Genomic DNA, 26,652 nt, shown 5'->3' on the forward strand with positions numbered 1-26,652 from the left:
GGGTGGGGGGAAGGAAGGCAGGAGATTTAACTCCAACTTCAGAGCAGCCGTCTTGGGCTGCCCATCTGACACCAGTGGGTGGGGTGCAATCTGACACTTCCTTTCCTTTCCAGAAACGTGAGTGGAGCTGGCGCCCCCTTCGATCTGGGGGAGGGGAGACCGGGGACAAGGTCCGCACTTCCGTCCTCAGGGTTTTCTCCCCAGGAGACCCGGTATCAGTGGTGAGCGGCGCTCGCTGTGCGCCGCTCCCAGGTTTGGCGCCTGGAAAACTCCACGTTTTGCTTTCTCCTACTTCTGGCTCCGCCCCAGCTCCAGACCTGGCGTCTCTCCCACCCTACCCGTCCGGGCCGCCCCCTTCGCGCTGCCTCTAGCGCGAGCGTGTGGGGACATCCCCGCGCCAGCCCTGGGCCCAAAGCTGGGTTGAGAATATTAAGAGTCCCTCTCCAGCGGGTCATGGACAGCCGGCCCTGGGGTTCTTCCCTTAGCTCCCTGGGCGCAGCCAGGAATTCTCTCCCACCGTAGCCGCTCAGCCGTTGGAAGGCCCTGGGCGCTGCGCGCTCCGTGTCCTCACTTTGTAGCGAGAAACTAGCACCTCGGGGGAGCCTGGAGCTTGGAGACACTCTTGCGCCTAGCCAGTCAGAGGAGTGGGCGCAGCAGCCAAGTGGCGGCGAGACGCGTAGCTTCAGGGGCCCGGATACGGCGACGGTGCCCTGGGGCGCAGATCGGGTGCCCAGCTCCAGCGCGGGAGGAAGTCCCTCTCACGGAGAGCGGAGAGCGAGGGACGCGCCCTGGGCGCACGCCCAGGAGGCCTCCTCCTCAGCCCTCGGGACCGTCCTTAGGGCGCGAGGAGGAGCTTGCTGGAGACTTCGAGGCTGTCCAGAGCCAGAGAGCCCGAGCGCGGCGTCTCCTGCCTCAGCTGGGAAGGGGGAGTGGCGCTGGCCGCCGGAGCTGGGAACCCAGCGAGCGCCTGACCTTCCTCTTCTTCCTTACCCTCTTCAGGACTTAGGCTCTGCGGGAAGGTTCTCGCCACCGAAGGAGTCCTCCCTCCCCACCCCTTTTCCTAGAAGGCTAGTGATGGATCTCCTGCTTCTGCCCCCACCGGGGCACTTGGAGCGCGCTGGTGGCGCGTGAGCCGGGAACTGCCCCCTACCGCCCTCGGCGATCCTGGGGCCGACGCCGCCTGGCAGCCTCTCCTGAGCCCCCTTGCTTCCTGGCCCCAAATCGCTAGCAGTTCCGAGAGCTGGAAGAGGGTGGCCCTCAGGCACAGCCCGCCGAGATGTCCGCGCAGAGCCTGCTCCACAGTGTCTTCTCCTGCTCCTCGCCGGCCTCGGGCAGCGCGGCTTCTGCCAAGGGCTTCTCCAAGAGGAAGCTGCGCCAGACCCGCAGCCTGGACCCTGCTCTGATCGGCGGCTACGGGGGCGAGGCGGGCGCAGAGGGCGGCTCGCGGGGGACCAGCGGGGGCCGCCTCTGCTCTCCGCTGTCCCTGGCCGAGGGTCTTAGCCCTCGCTCGGCGTTCTCTCCCCGGGGCCCACCTTCTCGGGCCAACCGCCTCCCGCCCCCTAGACCCCTCTGCTCATCCTTCTCCACACCCAGCACCCCGCAGGAGAAGTCGCCGTCTGGCAGCTTCCACTTTGACTATGAGGTCCCCCTGGGTCGCGGCGGACTCAAGAAGAGCATGGTGTGGGACCTGCCTTCGGTCCTAGCCGGGCCGGGCAGTGGTCGGAGCGCCATCCTCTGCTCTTCCGGGGGAGGCCCCAACGGCATCTTCGCTTCTCCCAGGAGGTGGCTCCAGCAGAGAAAGTTCCAGTCCCCACCCGACAGCCACGGCCAACCCTATGTCGTGTGGAAGTCCGAGGTAGGGTCCGGTGCCGCGTGTTCTCGTGGCCCAAGGCTGGCCACCTGGGCAGTTCTTTAATTACTTCTCGTTTACACAGCCAGAGCTCCTCTGAGGGGCTTTCCTGGTGTGGCTGTTCCTCTGTGGCTGATGAAATGGTGTCTGGAAATGGGACGTCCCTAGTGGCCACCCGCATGTGTCTTGTTAGGACTCCTTGGCTCCGCTCGGAGCAGTGGTAGGAGCTGAGGAAGAGATGCTTTCTGTGTGGCAGGTGATTTCAAAGGGTCACTTATCCCTTCACCCAATATTGATATTTTTTAGAACTCCAAATGGTCTAGTTCTAAGCTGTTTGTCAGGATTGGAGGAAATCATATTTTGAAATATTTCTGCCATGTGGTTATTTTACAGAGAATTTGGGAACATTATTCTTGAGGGTGGTGTCGGTATGTGTGTGTAGGTCTGTGTGTTTAGGAATGTAGCTACTACTAGAATTCTCTAGTTTTGATCTTTTATTCTCCCTAAAGGTTTAATATCAGAGATCTATGGTATTAAGTACTAGTTTAATCCTGGAGAAAAAAAATCTCTGCTTAAGGCTATCAAAGATTATGGAAATATGCCTCAGTTCCACTAAGGGCAACTTGTAGTTATTTCACTAGCTACATGACTCAAGAATCATTAGCAAAAAAAGGGACTCAGAGGGAGCTATTGGTACCTTTAAAAATGTTTGCTGGTTAAAAAGAATGGAGAACAGAAGTAATAGGAAACTGTGGCTGATGTGTACTTGGAAAGCTGCATGCTTTTATAGAGTAAATACTAGTTGTTTTAAAAATGAACAACTCTTGTTCAGTTCACAAACTCTATAGATTTGCCTTGGGTCTGTTTCCATAAGGGGGGATTCCATCCATTGTAATTAAATATTTTAAAGTACAGTTAGAATTACAGAAATGGAGTGTAACACCATGTAACTGCTGGAGATTTAGACCAAAGGAAGAAAACACAACCAAGAAAAACAGTTGGAAAGTAGTGTCCAACAGCATACCTTGCTCTCTTAACATGAGACAACTAACTGTGAAATTTTGGCTTTTATCAGACCTCTTTATAAAAATCAATATTTAGCAGAAATATTTGCATCACGTGTTAGTGAAATATTAGTTACTGTGTCAAAAATAACTGCTAGTGTTGGGTGGGGAGCATGGATTACAAATACTAACAAACATTGTTGACTGTCCTGCCCATTTTCTTGAGGAAGGTAGACAGTAGAGAGAAAAGTCAAATAGAAGAGGGAGAGATTCTCTTCAAACCAGAGAACTCAGCATTAGAAAGAGGGTCAAGGATCTAAATGCTGAATTTCTGTTGGTCTTTAGAGGACCCTGGATTCCTACTCTATATCAGAAGCACACATTAGCAGATTAGCCTGTAGGAGTTGAAAGAGAAAGAAATGCAAAAAGCAAGCCAAGTTCTTGGATTGGATAGTCACGGACATTCACGTTTAAACCAATTGCATCATTAAGAATGTCTCTGCTTTTCTTTGCAACTGTATGTACTTGGAATATAGTATGCAGATGCTGTTTGTCACTATTATGATCAAAAGGCAATCTACTGTGGATGATCACAACTGGTTAGAAATTTTCTTCTTATCCATTAAAATCTCATCATCAGTGGACAAGTATCTGAACTTCGGCAATACTGGGTGGCTTAAAACCGTTCTATGCAGTGTACAGGCAGTCTGCAGGCTCACCTACCATGACTTTCACCTCTTTTGTAGTGGTTAAAACTAAGTACGTAGCCATCTAACAAAAGAACAAAATTTTTTTCATAAAATGTTCGTGTGTGTGTGTGTGTGTGTGTGTGTGTGTGTGTGTGTGTATGTAATCCCTTTAGTCTTGAGGCAAACGTGGAATGATTGGTTAGAATCCTGGCATGAAAGTCCAAGGCTGATTTCGTTTGAGTCCCAGATATCCTAACTTAACCCCAGGGTCTGGAACTTAATGGCCTGGATTACCTTTCAAAGGTTTAACACCCTGGAACCCTCTCAGAAACCAAGGAAGTTCATCCTATTGAGCACTGCTTGTCCTTCTCACTTGTAAGCAAGCTGAGTCCTTTATCCTAAAAGAGAATCTTTACTAATGATGTCAAAAGTGCAGCATATGAGCACCTTCTTATGCTTCTCGTGGTCGCTCTGGCTTGGGGTTTCTCTGCCTCTGCACTATTGACAGTCGTGGCTGAGTGACTCTTCGCTCTGGACACTGTCCTGTGCATTGTAGGATGTTCAGCAGCATCCTGGGCCTCTACCCACTAGATGTCAATAGCACCCCTCCCCACCAGTATGACAGTGAAAAATGTCTGCAGACACTGCTGAATGTCTTACAGGGGTCAAAATTGCCCCAGTTGAGAACTCCAACACCAGTGAGTTGAATGTAGCCCCATAGGATGGCCATCTTGACTGCCCACAGAAGTGCTTTCAGCTGGCAGAAAGTTTCCTTTTGGGGTCTTCTTCTGATTCCAAAACCATGTAGATCCCTCTTGAGTCTTGCCTGCAGATTCCATGGGTCTCTTATAGTTTATTCAACTTTCAGTTTTTCTTCCATTGAATCCATGGGCAAACATGAGAATTCACCTTCATTCAGATGTAGCCAGTAATGGATCACATCCATCTCTATTTAGTTCTTTGAACATATTCTCTGGGTTTTTTTTTTTTTTTTCTAATTTTATTTTATTTTTAAACTTTACATAATTGTATTAGTTTTGCCAAATATCAAAATGAATCCGCCACAGGTATACATGTGTTCCCCATCCCGAACCCTCCACCCTCCTCCCTCCCCATACCATCCCTCTGGGCCGTCCCAGTGCACCAGCCCCAAGCATCCAGCATCGTGCATCGAACCTGGACTGGCAACTCGTTTCCTACATGATATTTTACATGTTTCATTGCCATTCTCCCAAATCTTCCCACCCTCTCCCTCTCCCACCGAGTCCATAAGACTGTTCTATACATCAGTGTCTCTTTTGCTGTCTCGTACACCGGGTTATTGTTACCATCTTTCTAAATTCCATATATATGCGTTAGTATACTGTATTTATGTTTTTCCTTCTGGCTTACTTCACTCTGTATAATAGGCTCCAGTTTCATCCACCTCATTAGAACTGATTCAAATGTATTCTTTTTAATGGCTGAGTAATACTCCATTGTGTATATGTACCACAGCTTTCTTATCCATTCATCTGCTGATGGGCATCTAGGTTGCTTCCATGTCTTGGCTATTATAAACAGTGCTGCGATGAACATTGGGGTACACGTGTCTCTTTCCCTTCTGGTTTCCTCAGTGTGTATGCCCAGCAGTGGGGTTGCTGGATCATAAGGCAGTTCTATTTCCAGTTTTTTAAGGAATCTCCACACTGTTCTCCATAGTGGCTGTACTAGTTTGCATTCCCACCAACAGTGTAAGAGGGTTCCCTTTTCTCCACACCCTCTCCAGCATTTATTATTTGTAGACTTTTGGATCGCAGCCATTCTGACTGGTGTGAAATGGTACCTCATAGTGGTTTTGATTTGCATTTCTCTGATAATGAGTGATGTTGAGCATCTTTTCATGTGTTTGTTAGCCATCTGTATGTCTTCTTTGGAGAAATGTCTATTTAGTTCTTTGGCCCATTTTTTGATTGGGTCGTTTATTTTTCTGGAGTTGAGCTGTAGGAGTTGCTTGTATATTTTTGAGATTAGTTGTTTGTCGGTTGCTTCATTTGCTATTATTTTCTCCCATTCTGAAGGCTGTCTTTTCACCTTGCTAATAGTTTCCTTTGATGTGCAGAAGCTTTTAAGGTTAATTAGGTCCCATTTGTTTATTTTTGCTTTTATTTCCAATATTCTGGGAGGTGGGTCATAGAGGATCCTGCTGTGATGTATGTCGGAGAGTGTTTTGCCTATGTTCTCCTCTAGGAGTTTTATAGTTTCTGGTCTTACGTTTAGATCTTTAATCCATTTTGAGTTTATTTTTGTGTATGGTGTTAGAAAGTGGTCCAGTTTCATTCTTTTACAAGTGGTTGACCAGATTTCCCAGCACCACTTGTTAAAGAGATTGTCTTTAATCCATTGTATATTCTTGCCTCCTTTGTCAAAGATAAGGTGTCCATATGTGCGTGGATTTATCTCTGGGCTTTCTATTTTATTCCATTGATCAATATTTCTGTCTTTGTGCCAGTACCATACTGTCTTGATAACTGTGGCTTTGTAGTAGAGCCTGAAGTCAGGTAGGTTGATTCCTCCAGTTCCATTCTTCTTTCTCAAGATCGCTTTGGCTATTCGAGGTTTTTTGTATTTCCATACAAATTGTGAAATTATTTGTTCTAGCTCTGTGAAGAATACTGTTGGTAGCTTGATAGGGATTGCGTTGAATCTATAAATTGCTTTGGGTAGTATACTCATTTTCACTATATTGATTCTCTGGTTTTAAACTAAATTTTTCAAACAATGGTTCCTGCTCCCAAGACTCTCCTAAATGCCTGTAGCTCTATGCCTTCTGCTCATTCAGAGCTCACAAATGGCAATTTTATGGCTTAAAACGAGGAGGTGTTAGACAAAGTCAGCTACAACTCAGTATTTCCTTACTATGTGTTTTAGGATTGCTCTAACAAAATCTGAATCATGGACATGTTGGGTAGAATATCTATTAAGTAGAAAAAGGGAGAAGAGACAGGGATAAATACATGGTGATACAGTTGGTGCACACTTCTCAGCTTTGTTCTTAGCAGCCAGGTTCTGTCCTTTACTCTGATCATAAACAAGGGAGTAAGGTCTCATTCTAACCCTGGGGTTCTAATTATTCTGGATCAGAGCTGAGCTGACATAGAGTTCGCCAGCCTCTATCCATGAATTCTTTTTTCTTCATTCACACCACAAGAACTTCTTGAGCACAAGCATTTCTCTATGTACCTGGAATGAAGAGAGGCTAAATTATGGTGTCACCCATTAAAGAGCTCACAGTCTAAGGAGGAGCGTGGATGACTCAACCAATAGCTGCAGTGCAGAAGGGTCAGCACAGTGAGGGACTGGGGAATGTGATTCACAGTGCTTTGGGGAGGTTTAGAAAACTTCACTGTGCAGAAAACACTTGAACTTGTTCTTCAAGGGTGATTGCCACTTATCAGAAGAAGAAGGGAAGTGATTCCTTGATGAAACAGAAAGGAATGGACCTGCAAAGGCACAGGGGTGTTGGTGATGTGAGTTTCCAACAAAGAGGACTTAGAAGAGCTTAAGTGCAATAGTTTGTTTGGAGGAGGAGGTTAAGATATCTGAAATTTAATATATGTAGCAACCACATGGTTTTTAGTATAACAACCCAATGAAACCAGAAGTGAGACACATACTTGGAGGCATGCTGTGCTGCTTAGTCGCTCAGTCGTGTCTGACTATTTGTGATCTGGTGGACTGTAGCTCACCAGGCACCTCTGTCCATGGAGATTCTTCAGGTAGGAATACTGGAGTGGGTTGCCATGCCCTCCTCCAGGGCATAATAACTATCTATGGGCTTGGATAAAAATGGCAGAAAGGCCAAAGCACATTGCCCATCTTCCAGGACACCCTTTGGGATCAAATCTGCAGGGAAGTGAAGGGATGTTTTTGAAGTTAGAAGTTTGGTGTGCCTGGAGCATAGGCTATATCTCACTGTATGTTGGACACTAGCATTCAATAGGTTGGGTAGGAGTTTGGACTCTGCGTTTCAAAGAACAGTAGTTCTCAACCTGGAGGCATCTTTGTTCCCAGGGGACATTTAGCAATGTCTGAAGACAGAATTGATGCTTTTGAACCGTGGTGTTGGAGAAGACTCTTGAGAGTCCCTTGGACTGCAAAGAGAGCCAACCAGTCCATCCTAAAGGAGATCAGTCCTGGGTGTTCTTTGGAAGGAATGATGCTAAAGCTGAAACTCCAGTACTTTGACCACCTCATGTGAAGAGTTGACTCATTGGAAAAGACTGATGCTGGGAGGGATTGGGAGCAGGAGGAGAAGGGGACGACAGAGGATGAGATGGATGGATGGCATCACTGACTCGATGGACATGAGTTTGGGTGAACTCCGGAAGTTGGTGATGGACAGGGAGGCCTGGCGTGCTGCAATTCATGGGGTCGCAAAGAGTCAGACACGACTGAGTGACTGAACTGAACTGAACTGAACTGAAGACAGTTTTGGTTGTCATAACTGGGGGTGGTGATGTATTAACTTCATTTTGTGGCCATAATAAATTACCCCAAATGTATGGGTTAGAGCAATACAAATTTCTTATCTTATACTTGTAGAGGTCAAAAGTCTGAAATAGGTCCCCTTCGACTAAAGTCAAGATGTTGGCAGGGCCACGTTCCTTCTGAAGGCTCTAGGATCCTTTTGCTTTACTTTTCCAGTGTCCCCATTCCCCCATCTTTAATGCCAGCTGTGTTCTAGTTTTTTCTTCCTCAGACACTCTTAAGGATGCTTGCGATTACATAGGGCTCACCTGGATAATCCAAGGTAATCTCATTGCTTTAAGGTCAGTTGATTAGTAACCTTTAATTCTATCTGCAGCCTTAATTCCCACTTGCCACGTACACTAACATATTTACCCATTCCAGAGAGTAGGACGTAGATATCTTTGGTGGGACATTCTTCTGCCTACTAGGAGGGAAGGTGCTAGTTGCATCTAGCTGGGAAGAATCCAGGGCTGCTGCTAAACACTCGACAGTGCACAGGACACCACCCACAACAGAGAATTATCTCGGTTAACTCAAAGTCAAGAGTGCCCAGGCTGAGAAACCCTGTGGTGGAGAATGGGGTAATTGGTAATTTTTAAGCATGGGTGTGTAAGATGATTCAATATGTGTTTTAGAGAGATCACTCTAGTGTTTGTGGGGGGCATGCATCAATAGAATGAAACAAGCAGAAGGACAGATACTCACAGGAGATAAGCATGGGGTGACCATGCCAAGCATCCTACAGACAAATGGGAGTTGGCATAGAAACATAGCACTTCCGTATTTCTTACTTTTCCACTTTACCAAATTGTTTTCTTGCACTATTGAGCTACATTGAATATTTTTGTCTCAATAAACCAGTGGTTTTCAACCAGAAGGTAAGTTTGCAGCCTGGACGTATCTGGCAGTTGTTCAGTCATATCTAAAACTCTTTGCGATCCCATGGACTGCAGCACGCTAGGCTTCCCTGGCCTTAAGTATCTCTCAGAGTTTGCTCAAACTCATGTCCATTGAATCCATGATGCCATCCAACCATCTCATCCTTTGTTGTCCCCTTATCCTCCTCCCTCAATCTTTCCCAGCATCGGGGTCTTTTCCAGTGAGTTGGCTCTTCACGTCAGTGGCCAAAGAATTGGAGCTTCAGCTTCAGCATCAGTCCTTCCAATGAATATTCAGGGTTAATTTCCTTTAGGATTAACTGGTTTGATCTCCTTGCAGTCCAAGGGACTCTCAAGACTCTTCTCCAACACCACAGTTCAAAAGCATCAATTCTTTGGCACCCAGCCTTCTTTATGATATATAACTACATGGCAATGCCTGTTGACATTTTTGATTGCCAGTGCTGAGGCTGGGAACGTGTGTTACTAGCATGATGGGTAGAGACCTGGGATGCTGCTAATCATTCTACACTACACAGAAGAGACTGCCGCAACAAATCATTCTCCTGCTCCAGTTTTCAATAGCCCCGAGATTGAGAAACCTTATATAATGTACTACTTTATACAAGAAACGGAATTCTCAGTTTTGCTTTCTGGTACCATTTTCTCTCATGTTTCTGGCTTTACTCTGTCATTTCTTCTTCTTTCCTGGTATATGTCAACCATGGCTTTGAATTGGGAAAAATACAATTTTAAAAGGTAATGAAGATAGGGAAAAAATATGGGGTATCTAAACATATGTGTAAGAAAGAATTGAATTGTAAATATGTAATGATGAAAAGTGGTATTAAAAGTTAAAACATGGGCAGAGAGGAATATTGTGATTAAAAATAGAGGCTCACCCATGCCGAAAGAGGAAGTAATTAGAGTAAGGCAGCTTCAAACAGGAAATTGACAAAGGGCATTTTACAAGGAATTATGTCTGAAATCTGTTGGTCTCTGGATGGGAGGTGTGCGCGAGAAACCCGACGGCCCCCCTTCACACACCCCGGCCCACCACGATTACTCCCACACCCACATGCAACCCCCACAAGTAGGGAGGGGACATGGGGCATGCACCCTGCCAAAAAGTCAGTTCCTTATGGCAGGTGGTAAGGACAACCACAGACGAGGCAGCACCTGGCCCCCACCAAGAGGGGGGAAACAGGCACGCCTCTCTTACCATCTGGACTGCTCCGCGCCCCCCCCGCCCCCGACCCCCGCCGCCACTTCCAAGAGAGCCACACACAGGACACACATCCCTTGGACCGCAAGGAGATCCAACCAGTCAATCCTAAAGGAAATCAGTCCTGAATATTCACTGGAAGGACTGATGCTGAAGCTGAAGCTCCAATACTTTGGCCAACTGATGGGAAGAACTGACTCATTGGAAAAGACCCTGATGCTGGGTAAGATTGAAGGCAGGAGCAGAAGGGGACAGCAGAGGATGAGATACTTGAATGGCATCACCGACTCAATGGCATGAGTTTGTGATGTCTGGGAAGCTCTGGGAGTTTGTGATGGACAGAGGAGCCTGGTGTGCTACAATCCATGGAGTTGCAAAGAGTTGGATATGACTGAGAGACTGAATTGAACTGAACTGATGTCTTAAATCAGCATAATGCCCTAAGAATTTATAACTTGGGAAAATATTCACTTTTCATGTGCTTTCTCTTGGATTATTTCTCTGCTAGAATTCATTTCATTTCTAAGGCAATTTTTAACTTGAATAGAGGATAATATTAAGACAAGTTCTTCTGAGATTGAACTGAACTTTCACCGGGATTTTGGAATGTGACGATTGGCAAGAGCATATTTTAGACTCTGAAAGGATCTTAGGTAGTATCTAGTTGCAGCCTCCTTACTTTCCAGTTAAAGACAGGGATTGAAAGAGTTAAGTTCAAACCCAGACAAGTTGAGGGCAGAACCACCCTGAAATCCTCCTTGACTCTCAATACGAACTGCAAAACTTCTGGAAAAAGTAAGCACTCATGAAAATCTAGAACTCTGGCAATCCTTTTTTTCTAGCCCCATTACTTAATGAAACAATTTACTCAAAGTTGCCCAAATCCCATGACTTTCTGAGACCTCATTTGGCTGAACTTCTGGGCAGAAGTGACAGCACTGTTCTGCCCATCCCCACTACTCCTCTAGGCCACTGCTCCCCCTCGTCTCCTCCCCAGTGCGCACAGAAGAGTCCCAGTTCCCTCCCTGCCGCCTGATTCTCAGTCTGTAATGTCTCTTCCTGCTCTTCTGTTTCTGTGCTTGTCATCCACACATCCTCACAGTCCTGTGTTTTTCCTTCAGATCATTCTGCCTCGATGATCTCATTCACTTTTGTGACTTCAGCCATTATCCCTCTTGGGGACACTCATAGTTCTGTGTGCTTGAGCATCTAACATCTATTCCAGTTTCTTGCAAGACATTGCTCACGGTGCCCACTGGACTCTTCCTGGTCTACATGTCTGAAGTGGAACAAATCAATCCCCTTTTCTCTGAGCACACTTCATTTTCCGTATTCCTTATTCTTGGTTGGTGTCACCATTCTTAGGCCAGTTTAGTTTTACCAGGCCAGAAATGTCTTCAGTTTTCCCCCTCTTTTTTTTTCCCTCCTGTCGTCTCCAATAAGTTATCAAATCCTGTTGTGTTTATTTCTCATTTGCTCCATGCTTGAAAGGATTTGAAGAGGAATGTATCCAAGTTCTTACATCTCTCTCCAGCTGTTCCTTCTCATTGCCGCTGCCTAGTTTGGGTCCTCATTTTCTGTGACCTCCTGCTTGGTCACCCTGCCTTCAGTTTTCCCCTCTTCCCATCTGGCTTATGGGCCTTCTATTCCAAAGAAACAATTGTAATCACATTAACTGCCTGAGTAAAAACCTTTGCTGGGACTCAGTGTGTACAGAATGAAATCCAAACTGCTTAGCCAGTCATTTCAAAGCCTTTTACACTATAATCTTAGCTGACCTCCTCCCCTTTCCCTAGGAATTTTCATCCAACAAAAGCAAACTAGCCACTTAGCCAGGTCATCATTAAATTGTTTGTCAAGTGCCAGCTGTGCCCTAAACATTGGAAGTTGTGGAATAAACAGGCATGGACCTACAAGGTGCTTACCCCTTTGTGAAAGCAATCATTCCCAATAAATAAATTGCTGCACTTCCTCAGAATGCGATGGCATTATGACAGGAGGACTGTGGTGGACACAATAATGCCCGCCCCCAGGATGTCCATGTCCTAATTCCTAGAACCCATGGATATGTTACCTTATATGGCAAAAGAGACTTTGCAGATGCGATTAAGTTAAGTATCTTGAGATGGGGGAATGATACTGGCTTATCTGGGTGAGTCTAATGTAATCACAAGGATCCTTATAAGAAGGAGACAGGAAGGTCAGAGTTAGAGAAGATATGAGGACAGAATCAGCCAGAGAGACACAGACAGACAGATGTAGAAAGAGACAGAGACAGACAGACAGACACATATACTGATTTCAAAGATGCTACACTACTGGCTTTGAAAATGGAGAGGGAAGCCATGACCCAAAGAATGCAGCAGCCTCTAGAAGCTGGAAAAGGCAAGGGAACAGATTGTCCTTAGAGTCTACAGAATGACAGTGGCTCTGCCAACATCCTTCTAGCCTGGTGAGACTTCTGATCTCCAGAACTATAAGAGAATAAATAAGTGTTGTTTTAAGCCATGACGTTTGTGATGATTTGTTACAGCAGCCATAGGAAGCTGATACAAGTACTAAGGAGGTCTGGGATGTCTCACCTGAAACCAGTAGATAAGGAGGCCTTTGCTAAACAAAAAAGAAGGGAAAAGATAGAATGGTATGTAATTAAGAGGGTCATAATATGCTTCAAGAACTTAGATAAATCCAACTGAAAGCACCTAGAGGAGTAGGAAGATGGAGAAGCATGAGTTTGGCTGGGCCTTGAGCTTCATGATACAGCTCAGGATTTTATGATTTAATTTAAAGGTCTCTGCAGGGATTTTTTTTTTCCTTTCCTCATTCTGCTTTTGATTGCCTGGTCCCATATCTGAGAAAAGTCCATCATACTTTATGACTTAACCAGATGTCACCTCCAAAGAAATACGTTCTGACTATCATACATGTCATGACAAATTCATGATTTACACAAATGTGAGCTCAGCTTTCCATAGCTAGATTGTAATTTTTTTAAGCCTGCATAGGGAACAGTGTTTCATATCAGAATCTATTCAATGACTGAGGGAATCTGTGTTCTGACAGTGATTCTTCAAATCCTGAGACACACCTTTGAGGCATGATGTCTTAGTCTAAATTTTACTGCATCCTCTTTGGGCCATTGCTTATGATAAAGAGACTGAGATTATAACTGCAACTATGTTCCAATGTGGCAAAACTGGAAAGGAATATGTGGAAATGGAATTAGGTACTGTGTTAGCTAGTAAAGAATGAGGTTTTCATTGGCTATTAGGGAAATACACATCAAAACCACAATGATATACTAATTCATATGGCAATATAGTCATATGGCTATAATAAAAGAGATAATATCAAGTGTTGACAAGGATGTGGAGAAATTGAAACTCTCATACACTGCTGGTGAGAATGTAAAATGGTGCACCAGCTTTGAAAATACTTTGGCAGTTTCTCAAAAAGTTAAACATTGACCGTATTACTCAGCAATTCTACCTTTAGATATCTACTCAAGAGAACTGAAAATACATGTACACAAAGATTGTAAGTGAATGTTCATAGCAGCATTGTTCATCATGGCCAAAATGGTGGAAACAATCAAATGTCTATCAACAGATGAATGGCAAACAAAACATGGTGTATTTATGCAATGCAAGATTATTTAGCAATAAGAAGGCCTGGAGTACTAATATTTGCTACAACATAGATAAACCTTGAAAACATTACACTAAGTAAAAAAAGCTAGTTAAAGGACCATATATTGTGTGATTCTATTCATATGAAATGTCTAGATTAGGCAAATCTCTAGAGACAGAGAATAGGTTAATGGTTGCCAGAAGCTGGCAGTAGGGAGTGATGAGAAGTGACTGCTAATGGATACCTGGTTCCTTTTTGGAGGGATGAAAACATTCTGGACCTTGATAGAGGTGATGTTTGCACAGCCTGAGGCATATACTACAAACCTTTGAATTGTACACTTTAAAAGGGTAAATTTTATGGTATGCAAACTTTAATATCAATTTAAAAAAGAATACTGTTGATGACTTTTAGAGAAAATATATCAATATTGTTGCTACATCATCTTTTCAGTAAAACATAAACGTGAATGAAGAGAGTTATGTAGCAGGCCCAAGCCTAATATGTATTAAATACTGTCCTTGAGGATGCAACGAGGAGGTAGTAACAGCTCTAACAGATTCAATGGAGGAGTCAACAGCCAGCCTGGGATTTTCTGAGACTGGTTACTGTGGAAATTCTGTGTCCTGATTAGTATGCTTTGGAAGCAAGTGCAGAGAAGCTATTAAAAAGATTGTTTTTCAGAATAGGCAGAGACTTTAAAATGTACTTAGAATCTTGAAAAATTGCCTGGCCATATCACACTAGAGCTATTGAATAGCCACAGATTTTTAGCAGCCATTAGAACTAAAAGCAAATTGACAAAATACAACACGTCTTGTGCCGATGGACCCAAGAGGAGAAGGCTGAATTGGAAATGAATTGAGTTGGGTGACCCCATGGATCAAGATAAATAACATGGTTTTCCTTCGGTATACCTGGACACTTGTGGAAACAGGTGAATTAACTACTACTCATAGGAGCTGAAGGGCTTCCCAGGTGGCTCAGTGGTAAAAGAATATACCTGCCAATGTAGAAGATGCAGGAGACGCCACTTTGATCCCTGGGTCAGGAAAATCCTCTATAGGAGGAAATGGCATCCCATTCCAGTATTCTTGCCTGGAGAATCCCATGGACAGAAGAGCCTGGTGGGCTAGTCTGTGGGGTCACAAAGAGTCAGACACGACTGAGCAACTGAGCATGCATGCACAGAAGCTGAGGTGTGAATAAGCATCAGATCAATTCTCAGCTTGCATTGTCAATAATTTCTTTTCTCGGGGGTTGAGAAACAGTTAGGCAAGCTGAGACCCAAAGGTGGATGGGGAATGGGAAAGATAAACCTTAGGTGACAGTAGCCACATTGCCTCTGGGTTTATTCTAACAAGGTTTCTGCTATAGTTAATAATTTGGTTTATGGAAATCCTGAACCAGGCCACCAGGTTTTCTGGCTTTTGAGCAAAGTAGCATTGTGCTCGTAATGGAACTTCCAATTGATTCTTTGCCCACTTATTTCAGTTGTTTGCTTCAGATTGTTGGTGTTGTTTAGTTGCTGAGTCATGTCCTACTCTTTTTGTGACCCCATGGATTGTAGCCCTCCAGGCTCTTCTGTTCATGGGATTTCCTGGATAAGAACACTGGGGTGGGTTGCCATTTCCTTCTCTGGGGGATCTTCCCAACCCAGGGATTAAACCCGCATCTCCTGCATTGGCAGGCAGATTCTTTATCACTGAGCCAGCAGCATAGGTGATGATAATAATAAGTGAAATAACAATTATTAATAGTGTTTGTAGAATGCTCAGCAGCTTTTTTTTTTACTATTATTACAACAACTCTGTGGGGTGATAGAGTCAACCTTCGTTTTGCAGATAAGGACACTGAGACTCCAATTAAGAGGCAGCCAGACTTAGTTGGAGAAGAAATGAAGTGAATGGGTTAGAGCTGGACTCTGATCTAGACCACCTGGATTCAAATCTCAGCTGTGCTCTGTGACCTTGAACAAATTACAAAGCATCTTTCTGCCTCAGTTTCATCGTCTGTCAGATGGGGATAATTAAAGTGCCTACCTCAAAGAGTTTTTGTGAGGACCTCATGATCTGATTACTTGGAAAGTGCCCAGCACATAGGAAGTAATAAAAGATGGTTAGTAGAGCAAGGTTACATAAATTGGAGGATGTGTCCAGGTCACACAGCTAGGAAGCAACAAAAGTAGGACTTGAATTAGAGTATTAGTTGAAAATATTTATTCTGCACCTACAGTGTGTTCCAGGAACCTTACTCTTTCCACCAAGGCACTCAAAGAGGGCTTAGGTGATCAAATGAATGAATAGACCTGACTGAGTTGGACAACAGCAAAAGGTAATTGAAAATTTATCTTCAAGTTGTTAAGTAAGGTATACTTTTCATGATAGGCATTGGAGGCTGTCACCCCAGGGATTTGGACTAGTGACTTGGAACACAGGAATTTGCTGGACTTGCATTGTGGATTTGGTGTAACACAAGATATGCCAACAAGCCAGGGGGGAACCTTCATTCCCACACACTAGTCCCAGTAACTTCATTGCATCAGACACTTTTTGGAGAATACTTAGCATGTTGGAAACTGGATAGCTCCCAGTTTAGTCCCGGTTCTCTAGCTGGCAAATGCCATGTACTTTCTCACTTGAAGCCTGGTGTTCTCACTTCCTCATGCTACCACTACCATGTGAGCTCAAGCTGACTATTGTTCATGGCTAATCTCATCAACATCTTCCCAGGGTAACAAGGCAGCATCACTAAGTTGAAACAATACCATCTATACTCAGATGCTTTTTTTGCTCAAAATCTAACCGTAACTCCCATTAACATTTCTAGACTGACTTTGGCATTCTATGAACAAAATAAAATGTTGGGATGGAAGAGCCCTTAAAGGTTTTCTGTCCAGTCGAGACATCCCTGTGATGCTTAAATCCTATCTACAACATCTCCAGTTTATGCCCAGCACTGGCCCTGCCCCAACGGAGACCTTCAGAGTTCTGCCTTTTGATTATCATAGACACGGTTGATTCTTCCTGGAATTGTGTTCAAAACAAGCCTCCCTAGGACTTTTATCATGCTACAAATGAATTCTGCCTCTCCCCTCATACAGATTATCACAAATATTGCATTATTGTTGTCAGTAAGGAAGTATAGGTTCGCTTATGAAAGCATCTGTTTATGAAAGCATCTGTTATGAAAGCTTATGAGAGCTTCTGAGCATCAACACAAAGTTTGGTCATATTTTCTCTTTGACAGAGAAAAATCATGGATATATAAAACCAAAATTGAAGAATTGTTTACATGAAAATTAAATTATTGACCTGAAGGTATCTGTCAAATTACTTAGAGAAATCCAGGATTAGAGCTTTTTGTCTCTAGGTTCTTGCTACTAACCCAGTGAGTCAGGTTTCTTCCTTTGATGATTTATAAGACAACTCAAAGACAGGTACAAGTTTCATATTGTATCACAGAGGGTAGCTCTGGGTCTTTCAGCAAGCCCCCAAAGAGGCATGTTGAATCTGGTTTCTAATGGAAATATATTGTCAAAAAATGGTGTGGTCAGAACGTGTTTGTCAAAATGCCAATAAAATAAACATGAAAGGCGATATGGAAATAGTAAGCAGCCTTGAATGTCATGGAGTGTGATATGAGTCCCAGGCTAACTTCAGAAGCTCAGAGTCATGAACTCAGCAGATATATTGTTGCTCTGCTGCAATGACAACATTTTAATCTTTTAATTTATGATTAAATTGGAAATAAATTGCTTTTGCACTGAGGGTGCCCTTTTGAAGATTAGTAAAAAGTGCTATGCAAACGATCAGATATTTAGGTTCTTGTTCAGGGTTCTTATAACTGAAAAAGGTTATTCAGAGTGACAAGATATTTTTTAGAAAGTGAAATAGTTTATTTCTCTTTGCAATATTATTCAGAGTTTCATTTTTTTCCCCAGGGGAGAGGGATGGAAGCTAGATGCAGAAGAATCAATATGTCACAATTGTCTAGTTTGTCTTTCCTCATCTAGAAATATCCCTTTTGTAGGAAATGTTTAAATAATGCTATGTATCTTACTGATCCCATAAGGTATCATTTCTAATTTATATAAAGATATGGAAGATATAACTTATGTAAATGTTCACTGGAATCTAAAATCATTTTAAAAAGTAAAGTTATTTTTTAAAAGTTCAAAGTAAGAAGTTTTACTTTCAGAGTTCAGAGTAAGAAAGTTGAATGGTCAAGAAGAAAATTAACTTAGCATACTTACAAAGATTCCTTTTTAGTTATTAATTAAATGTTTCTATGCAATATTTTGGGCTTCATTCATAGCTCAGTCAGTAAAGAATCTGCCTGCAGTGCAGGAGACCCAGGTTCAATTCCTGGGTGGGGAAGATCCCCTGGAGAAGGAAATAGCAACCCACTCCAGTATTCTTGCCTGGAGAATCCCATGGACAGAGGAGCTTGGCAGGCTACAGACCATGGGGTTGCAAGAGTCAGACATGGCTGAGCAAATAAACCACCACCACCATGCAATATTTTTAGACTTCCCTGGTAACTCAGCTGGTAAAAATCTGCTGGCAATGCAGGAGACCCCAGCTTGATCCCTGGGTTGGGAAGATTCCCTGGAGGAGGGTATGGCAACCCACTCCAGTATTCTTGCCTGGAGAATCCCCATGGACAGAGGAGCCTGGCTGGCTGCAGTCCATGAAGTCACAAGGAGTCGGACACGACTGAGCAACTAAGCACAGCACAGCACATGCAAACTTTTTACAGGGCAGAAAAATTAATTTTTTTATCTTATTTGGAATGACTTCTGCAGAGTTTTAGACCACAATCTATTAGTGTAATTTTTCTGACTGTATGTCTATTCATACAGCTTTTAAGTTCATGATAACACCTTGCTTTAGAAATAAAAATGATTGGTTGGATGTTGCCATATATAATTGGAACATGGATAAATCATTTTCATAAAAATCAAAACTTTTAAAACTTCATGAAAAAATTGTGGGAAGGGCACAAGTTCTGTGTCTTAGTTTGAGTTCCACCAAAGAAAGGACCTGGGTGAATGTTGTTTCTTTGGGAGGTGATCCCGGGAAGCAGGAATGATGAAGAAAAAATGAAATGCCATTATAAATTTGTGCCATAAAATTCACATCTGTGGACAAAGGAATGACCACGATTCCAGCAGGACCACTGGAAAGCTTGCAGAATGCCTCTCAGAATCATCTACCTGTGTTTCTGTTATCTATTTAGGTATAACAAACAATCCCCCAACTTAGTGGCATGACTCTGTGGGTCAGGAATTAAATGATCACAGCTCAGCTGGGCAGTTCTGCTCCACATGGCATCAGCTGAACTCACTCATTTGGCTGCTTTTAGCTGGTGTCTGGGATGCCTGGAAAGTTCAGGATGTCTACACTTATATGTCTGGTGCATTGGTGATCCTCCATGTGGCCCCTCTCCCCGAGAGGATAGCTAGGGCTTCCTCACTGCATGGTAATATCATGGTATTTGGTCAGCATGAGTCACAGGGCCCGCCCAGATTCAAGGGCAAGGGAAGTAGATTCCACCTGTTGATGGGAGAAGCAAAAATCACTTGTGGCCTTCTTGGATCTGTTTCAAGCTAAAATATGGGGAGATGGAGAATGTCTCCACTGGTTTCTTTTCTTTCTTTAAAAAGTCTTTACTGAATTGGTTACAATATTGCTTCTGTTTTACATTTTGACTTTTTGGCTGCAAGGTATGAGGGGACTTAGCGCTCTGACCAGGGATCAAACTCATATCCCTCTGCACTGGAATGCAAAGTCTTAACCACTGGACTGCCAGGAGAGTCATTCCATTGGTTTCTATCCTGAATTGGTTGGACCTTGTAACCTCTTGCACACGACCTAGAGATGGGACAAAGGTCAGTGTGAGCTTGAACAGAACTAACTTCCCAGCACAATCCTAGCCAAATTCAAAAATTTTAGCACAGGCTCATGGGGAGCAGCAAGTAGAATGTCAACCACAATCTTATTTAACTGAAGGACAGTATAATCATAGATTTCGGAGGTGTGTAAACCTGGGGTCAAACCCCAGAGCCACTATTTACAAGGTACAAATTTCAGTTGCTTCACCTTTAAAGGGAATACAACTGTATTCTCTTTGTAGGAGGTTGTGAAATCAATTGGTGAATGCACTTAGGCCCCATGGGCCATGAGGTGTCATACAGCTATGTCTATTGTTAATTACTCCATCTGCTTCATTCCTAAATGCTGTTATAGGCAGTGAACATGGATCTTATAATGCTTTCAGAGGAAAAAAGGCAACAATACTATTTTTGGCTTTTTAAACTCTTAAGAAAATATGCAGTACCCGAGGCAACTATGTTACAGTGCAGTTTTTCCTCTACATATTAGGTTTTAAGATTTGTGTACAGTAATTAAGATTGTATAAAAAAGTGCTGTTTATTTCCTGTCAACTCTCATATACATACACCCATGAGTAAATGGCAAAATAAGCCCTTTCTTATGCATAGTTGGGACAAAGAAGTTAAGACTATACATCCAATCCTGTAGTAGTCGTTCTTTAGGTAAGAGTTGTTATATTGATTTTGGAGAAGGCAATGGCACCCCACTCCAGTACTCTTGCCTGGAAAATCCCATGGAAGGAGGAGCCTGGAAGGCTGCAGTCCATGGGGTCGCTGAGGGTCAGACATGACTGAGTGACTTCACTTTGACTTTTCACTTTCATGCATTGGAGAAGGAAATGGCAACCCACTTCAGTATTCTTGCCTGGAGAATCCCAGGGACGGGGGAGCCTGGTGGGCTGCCGTCTATGGGGTCACACAGAGTCAGACACGACTGAAGTGACTTAGCAATAGCAATAGCAATTATATTGATTTATATGCTGCCCTTAGGGAATTTCCACATAGTCTTTAGTTGGCAGTAGCTGCAGCTGTGATACCCCTTACCCTCAACTGGTTATTAAAGTATCATTGTGCAAAGCTACTTGTTCTTAGAACTTACTCCATTGAGATCCTTCCAATTGACTGGATGTTAATAAAACTATAAGCAAGGTGAAAATACAGCCTTCAGAATGGGAGAAGATAATAGCAAACGAAGCAACTGACAATGAATTATCTCAAAAATATACAAGCAACTCCTGCAGCTCAATTCCAGAAAAATAAATGACCGAATCAAAAAATGGGCCAAAGAACTAAATAGACATTTCTCCAAAGAAGACATGCAGGTGGCTAACAAACACATGAAAAGATGCTCGACATCACTCATTATCAGAAAAATGCAAATCAAAACCACAATGAGGTACCATTTTACACCAGTCAGAATGGCTGCTATCCAAAAGTCTACAAGCAATAAATGCTGGAGAGGGTGTGGAGAAAAGGGCACCCTCTTACACTGTTGGTGGGAATGCAAACTAGTACAGCCACTATGGAGAACAGTGTGGAGGTTCCTTAAAAAACTGGAAATAGAACTGCCATACGACCCAGCAATCCCGCTGCTGGGCATACACACCAAGGAAACCAGAATTGAAAGAGACACATGTACCCCAATGTTCATCACAGCACTGTTTATAATAGCCAGGACATGGAGGCAACCTAGATGTCCATCAGCAGACGACTGGATAAGAAAGCTGTGGTACATATACACAATGGAATATTACTCAGCTATTAAAAAGAATGCATTTGAATCAGTTCTTTTTTTTTTAATTTTATTTTATTTTTAAACTTGAATCAGTTCTAATGAGGTGGATGAAACTGGAGCCTATTATACAGAGTGAAGTAAGCCAGAAAGAAAAACACCAATACAGTATACGAACGCATATATATGGAATTTAGAAAGATGGTAACAATAACCCTGTATGCGAGACAGCAGAAGAGACACAGATGTATAGAACAGTCTTTTGGACTCTGTGGGAAAGGGCGAAGGTGGGATGATTTGGGAGAATGGCATTGAAACATGTATATTATCATATGTGAAAAGAATCGCCAGTCCAGGTCCGATGCATGAGACAGGGTGCTTGGGGCTGGTGCAGTGGGATGACTCAGAGAGATGGGATGGGGAGGGAGGGGGGAGGGGGGTTCAGGATAGGGAACACATGTACACCTATGGCTGATTCTTGTCAATGTATGACAAAACCAATACAATATTGTAATTAGTCTCCAATTAAAATAAATAAATTTATATTAAAAAAACCACAGAGGAACACAAACAAGTATCTTGGGTTAGAACAGGCTTTCTAAAGCTTAGAGGCATGAGGTGGCAAATGAAGAAATTTAATTTTTGTTATCATTAGTTGATAATCGATATCAGCTACTGGAGTATTATCAATCATTCTTACCAATCAACTCATTCACCAAACATTCAGCACATCTCAAGTGTTGAACTCTGGCTTTATCAAAATGATAATTGTTAACAACTAATATTTTTGAATGCTTGCCTTGAGCTCGTTATCCTACTACATGCTTTAAAAAGGCAGTGGCAGTGGGAAGGTGACCACAGTGGTAACCACTCTAGGCCAAGGCCCAGAGTGCTCCCAGGAAGTGGCTTACAGAGACATCAAAGTGATTGGCAGTGGCTCATTTTGGGGTCGTGTACCAGGCATGGCTGGCAGACACCAGGGAACTGGTGGCCATCAGGAAGTTTCTCCAGGACAAGAGGTTCAAGAACTGAGAGCTGCAGATTATGTGTAAGCTAGATCACTGCAATATTGCAATGCTGAGATGCTTTTTGTATTTCAAAAGGGAGAATAAAGGTGTTATTCAGTTGCTAAGTCATGTCTGACTGTTTGCGACCCCATGGACTGCCTGGAAGCATGCCAGGCTTCCCTGGCCTTCACTATCTCCTGGAGTTTGTTCAAACTCATGTCCATTGATTCAGTGATGCCATCCAACCATCTCATCCTCTGTCACCCCCTTCTCCTCCTGCCCTCAGTCTTTCCCAGCTTCAAGATCTTTTCCAGTGAGTTGGCTCTTCACCACAGGTGACCAAAGTACTGGAGCTTCAGCATCAGTCCTTCCAATGAATATTCAGAATTGATTTCTTTTAGGATTGACTAGTTTGATCTACTTGCTGCCCAAGGGACTCTCAAGTCTCTTCTCCACCAGCACAGTTTGAAAGCATCAATTCTTGGTCACTCAGCCTTCTTTATGGTCCAACTCTCACATCTGTACATGACTACTGGGAAAACCATTGTTGTTCAGTCACTCAGTCATGTCCAACTCTTTGTGACCCCATGGATTACAGCACACCAGGCTTCCCTGTCCTTCACTGTCTCCCAGAGTTTGCTCAAATTCATGTCCATTGAATCAGTGATGCCATCCATAGCTTTGACTGTACAGACCTTTGTTGGCAAAGTGATCTCTGCTTTTTAATATGCTATCTAGCTTTCTCATAGCTTTTCTTCCAAGGAGCGAGCATCTTTTAATTTCTTGGCTACAGTCACCATCTTCAGTGATTTTGGAGCCCAAGAAAATTAAGTCTGTCACTGCTTCCCTGGTGGCTCAGATGGTAAAGCATCTGCCTGCAATGCGGGATATCCGGGTTCAATCCCTGGGCTGGGAAGATCTCCTGGAGAAGGATATGGCAACCCACTCCAGGACACTTGCCTGGAAAATTCCATGGACGGAGGAGCCTGGTGGGCTACAGTCCATGGGGTTGCAAAGAGTCGGACATGACTGAGCAACTTCACTGTTTCCCCATGTTTTCCATGAAGAAAGATGAGCTTTACCTAAATCTGGTGCTGGGATATGTGCCTGAGACAGTGTACCAGGTGGTCTGCCACTTTACCAAGGCCAAGTTGACCATTGCTATCATCTATGTCAAGGTATACATGTACCAGCTCTTCCAGAGCTTGGGCTACCTCCATGCTCAGGGTGTGTGTCACCCATACATTAAGCCCCAGAACATGCTGGTGGACCCTGTCACCCCTGTCCTCCAGCTCTGTGATTTTGGCACTGCAAAGCGGTTGGTCTGAGGGGAGCCCAATGTCTCGTACATCTGTTCTCAATACTACCGGGCCCCAGAGCTGATCTTCAGAGCCACTGAAAGTGAAAGTCGCTCAGTCATGTCCAAGTCTTTGAGACCCCATGGACTATATAGTCCATGGAATTCTTCAGGCCAGAATACTGGAGTGGGTAGCCTTTCCCTTCTCCAGGGGATCTTCCCAACCCAGGGATCGAACACAGGTCTCCTGCATTGCAGGCGGATTCTTTACCAGATGAGCCACAAGGGAAGCTCCTTCATTAATGTGTATGTGGTCAGCTGGTTGCCTACTGCCTGAGCTCCTCCTAGGCTAGCCCATCTTCCCTGGGGACAGTGGGGTAGACCAGCCGGTAGAGATCATCAAGGTGCTGGGAACACCAACCTGGGAAGAGATTTGAGAGATGAATCCCAACTACAAAGAGTTCCAGTTCCCCCAGATTAGAGCTCACCCCTCGACAAAGGTATTCAAATCGAATGGCCCCTGAGGCCATTGCACTCCACTCTAGCCTGCTCACACTGGAAGCTTGTGCCCAAAGCTTCTTTGATTATCTTCAATGTCCTGGAACCCAGCTCCCCAGTAACCGCTTCTCCTTTCTTCAATTTCAGTCCTGTCCTTTCTTCAAATTCAGTCCTGGCCAACTCACTGTCCAACCATCTGTCAAAACTGTTCTCATCTCTTCTCACTTGAGGACCCCAACAGGCACTCCCTTCCTCACCCCATCCCCACAAACTTTAACTCACGCTCAGACCGGCCTGGACTTAGCAGTTGACCAATGCCACAGCTCTTCTCACCAACTCTTCCTGAGGGTGCCACCAACTACCCCTTCCATCTGGGAACCCCCAGGGGGCTGGGAATGGGGGCCATGGCCCACCAAGCTCCTGCCCTGACTGGGCCCCTGGACTGGGGGCAGAGGTAATAATGAGTCCCTCTCCCCACTGCCAGGAGGGAATAGAAGGAAGGACAGAGGATGAGGGGTGGGCATGAGGACTTTCTACCCCTCAGCCCCCTCCCCTCCCCTAGGTCTCCACCTCCTTCAACCTCCCTGCCCTCCTGTGTCCCTTGTGAATAGAAGCAGAGCAGTGCCTTTCCTCTTCCCTTCCCTGGCCCCTGGGTGTGAATAGATTGTTCTTTTTTTCCTTAAAACATCAATTCACACCATCCAACCTGGACCCTTCCCTTCCTACAGCTGTGTTCCCCCTCTTGTCCTCTGCCCCTAAGGCCTCCTCCCTCCTCTCCCCACCCTGGAGGGCAGAGGCAGTGGGGGAGCTTCTCATGTCTTAGTTTTCACATTAAGATTACCTGTGTACGGACCTCCATTCGATAAATTTTGGCATTTAAAAAAAAAAAAAAAAAAAAAGCAATGGATCACTAAATCCTCAAAATAATCCTAGGAGGTTTGAAGCCAATAAATGGCAAAGGGTGGATTTAAATCCGCTCTGAGAATTTCACCCAGAAAAGAAAATAACATGTGGTCCTTGATCTGAATGTTCTCAATCTAGAGGGACATGTAATAACAATAATAATGGCTAACAATTATTGAGTGCTTACTTGAGTCAAACTCTTTTAGAATTACTTTATTTGCATGACTTCATTGAGTTCTCATATCAACTGTGTGAGATGTTTTTATTAGCCCAATTATCTAGACAAGGAAGTTTAGACACAGGATTAAGTAATTTGCTCTAAGTTACACAGCTGGTAGGAGATTGGGTCAGGATTTGAATCCAGATAGCCTGTTTTTCCGGAGAAGGCAATGGCACCCTACTCCAGTACTCTTGCCTGGAAAATCCCATGAATGGAGGAGCCTGGAAGGCTGCAGTCCATGGGGTTGCTGAGGGTCAGACACGACTGAGCGACTTCACTTTCACTTTTCACTTTCATGCATTGGAGAAGGAAATGGCAACCCACTCCACTGTTCTTGCCTGGAGAATCCCAGGGACGGGGGAGCCTGGTGGGCTTCCGTCTCTGGGGTCGCACAGAGTCAGACACGACTGAAGTGACTTGGTAGCAGCAGCAGCAACAGCAGCCTGTTTTTAGATCTCTGACTTATAACTGGCACATCATATAGGCTATTGGAGAAGGCAATGGCACCCCACTCCAGTACTCTTGCCTGGAAAATCCCATGGACGGAGGAGCCTGGTGGGCTGCAGTCCATGGGGTCGCAAAGAGTTGGACATGACTGAGCGACTTCACTTTCATTTTCCACTTTCATGCATTGAAGAAGGAAATGGCAACCCACTCTTGTGTTCTTGCCTGGAGAATCCCAGGGACAGGGAAGCTTGGTGGGTTGCCGTCTATGGGGTCGCACAGAGTCAGACACGACTGAAGCGACTTAGCAGCAGCAGCAGCAGCAGCATATAGACTATATTCAGAACCTTATCACATGAGATAAAAGAGAGGTTTCTAGATGATGCTCTAAGAATGGATAAGAGGGAAAGTCAAACTCTGCCTGAGGAAGCCAGAGGAGATGATATTTCAGGTCATTCTTCAAATAAGGAATAAGATGATATTTGAGGTCAGTCTTCACATAAGGAATGTGTCTGGCAACAGGGATGGGGAGGAAGGCAAGTAGAAGAAACAGAATGAGCAAAGGTATGAAAGAATTAGTAAGCAGGGCATCGTCCAGAAACTAAAAATCGTATGATATGGTTGGAAGGTAGGTCATGAATTCTTAAATTGTTTTGCATATGAATTAATATTTAACCCAAGCAGCCTTTAAGATTGAAAAAAAAAAAAAAAAAAAAGCAGGACAAACAATAAATACACACTGTCTTTTTAACTTTTAATTTTGAAAAATTTTTTTGGCCCGACCTCCACCTCGTGTCTTGTGGGATCTTAGTTCCCCTACTAGGGGAACTAACTTGAACCCTGGCAGTGAAAGCATTGAGTCCTAACC

General features: G+C 44.1%; 1 protein-coding gene across 1 annotated transcript; it reads left to right on the forward strand.

The window, feature by feature from the left end:
• Nucleotides 1-1,276: 1,276 nt before the first annotated feature.
• On the forward strand, nucleotides 1,277-26,522 carry ARHGAP6 (Rho GTPase activating protein 6; the record flags this gene model as incomplete). The annotated part of the gene is given in 3 exon segments (NM_001191354.1): nucleotides 1,277-1,855; nucleotides 18,389-18,406; nucleotides 26,489-26,522. Coding segments are annotated over 2 exon segments (597 nt in total), but the record flags the coding sequence as incomplete, so codon positions are not given.
• Between the last annotated feature and the right edge of the window lie 130 nt (nucleotides 26,523-26,652).

This window comes from Bos taurus, chromosome X (assembly GCF_002263795.3).
Source record: "Bos taurus isolate L1 Dominette 01449 registration number 42190680 breed Hereford chromosome X, ARS-UCD2.0, whole genome shotgun sequence".
In the NCBI taxonomy this organism is placed as follows: domain Eukaryota; kingdom Metazoa; phylum Chordata; class Mammalia; order Artiodactyla; family Bovidae; genus Bos; species Bos taurus.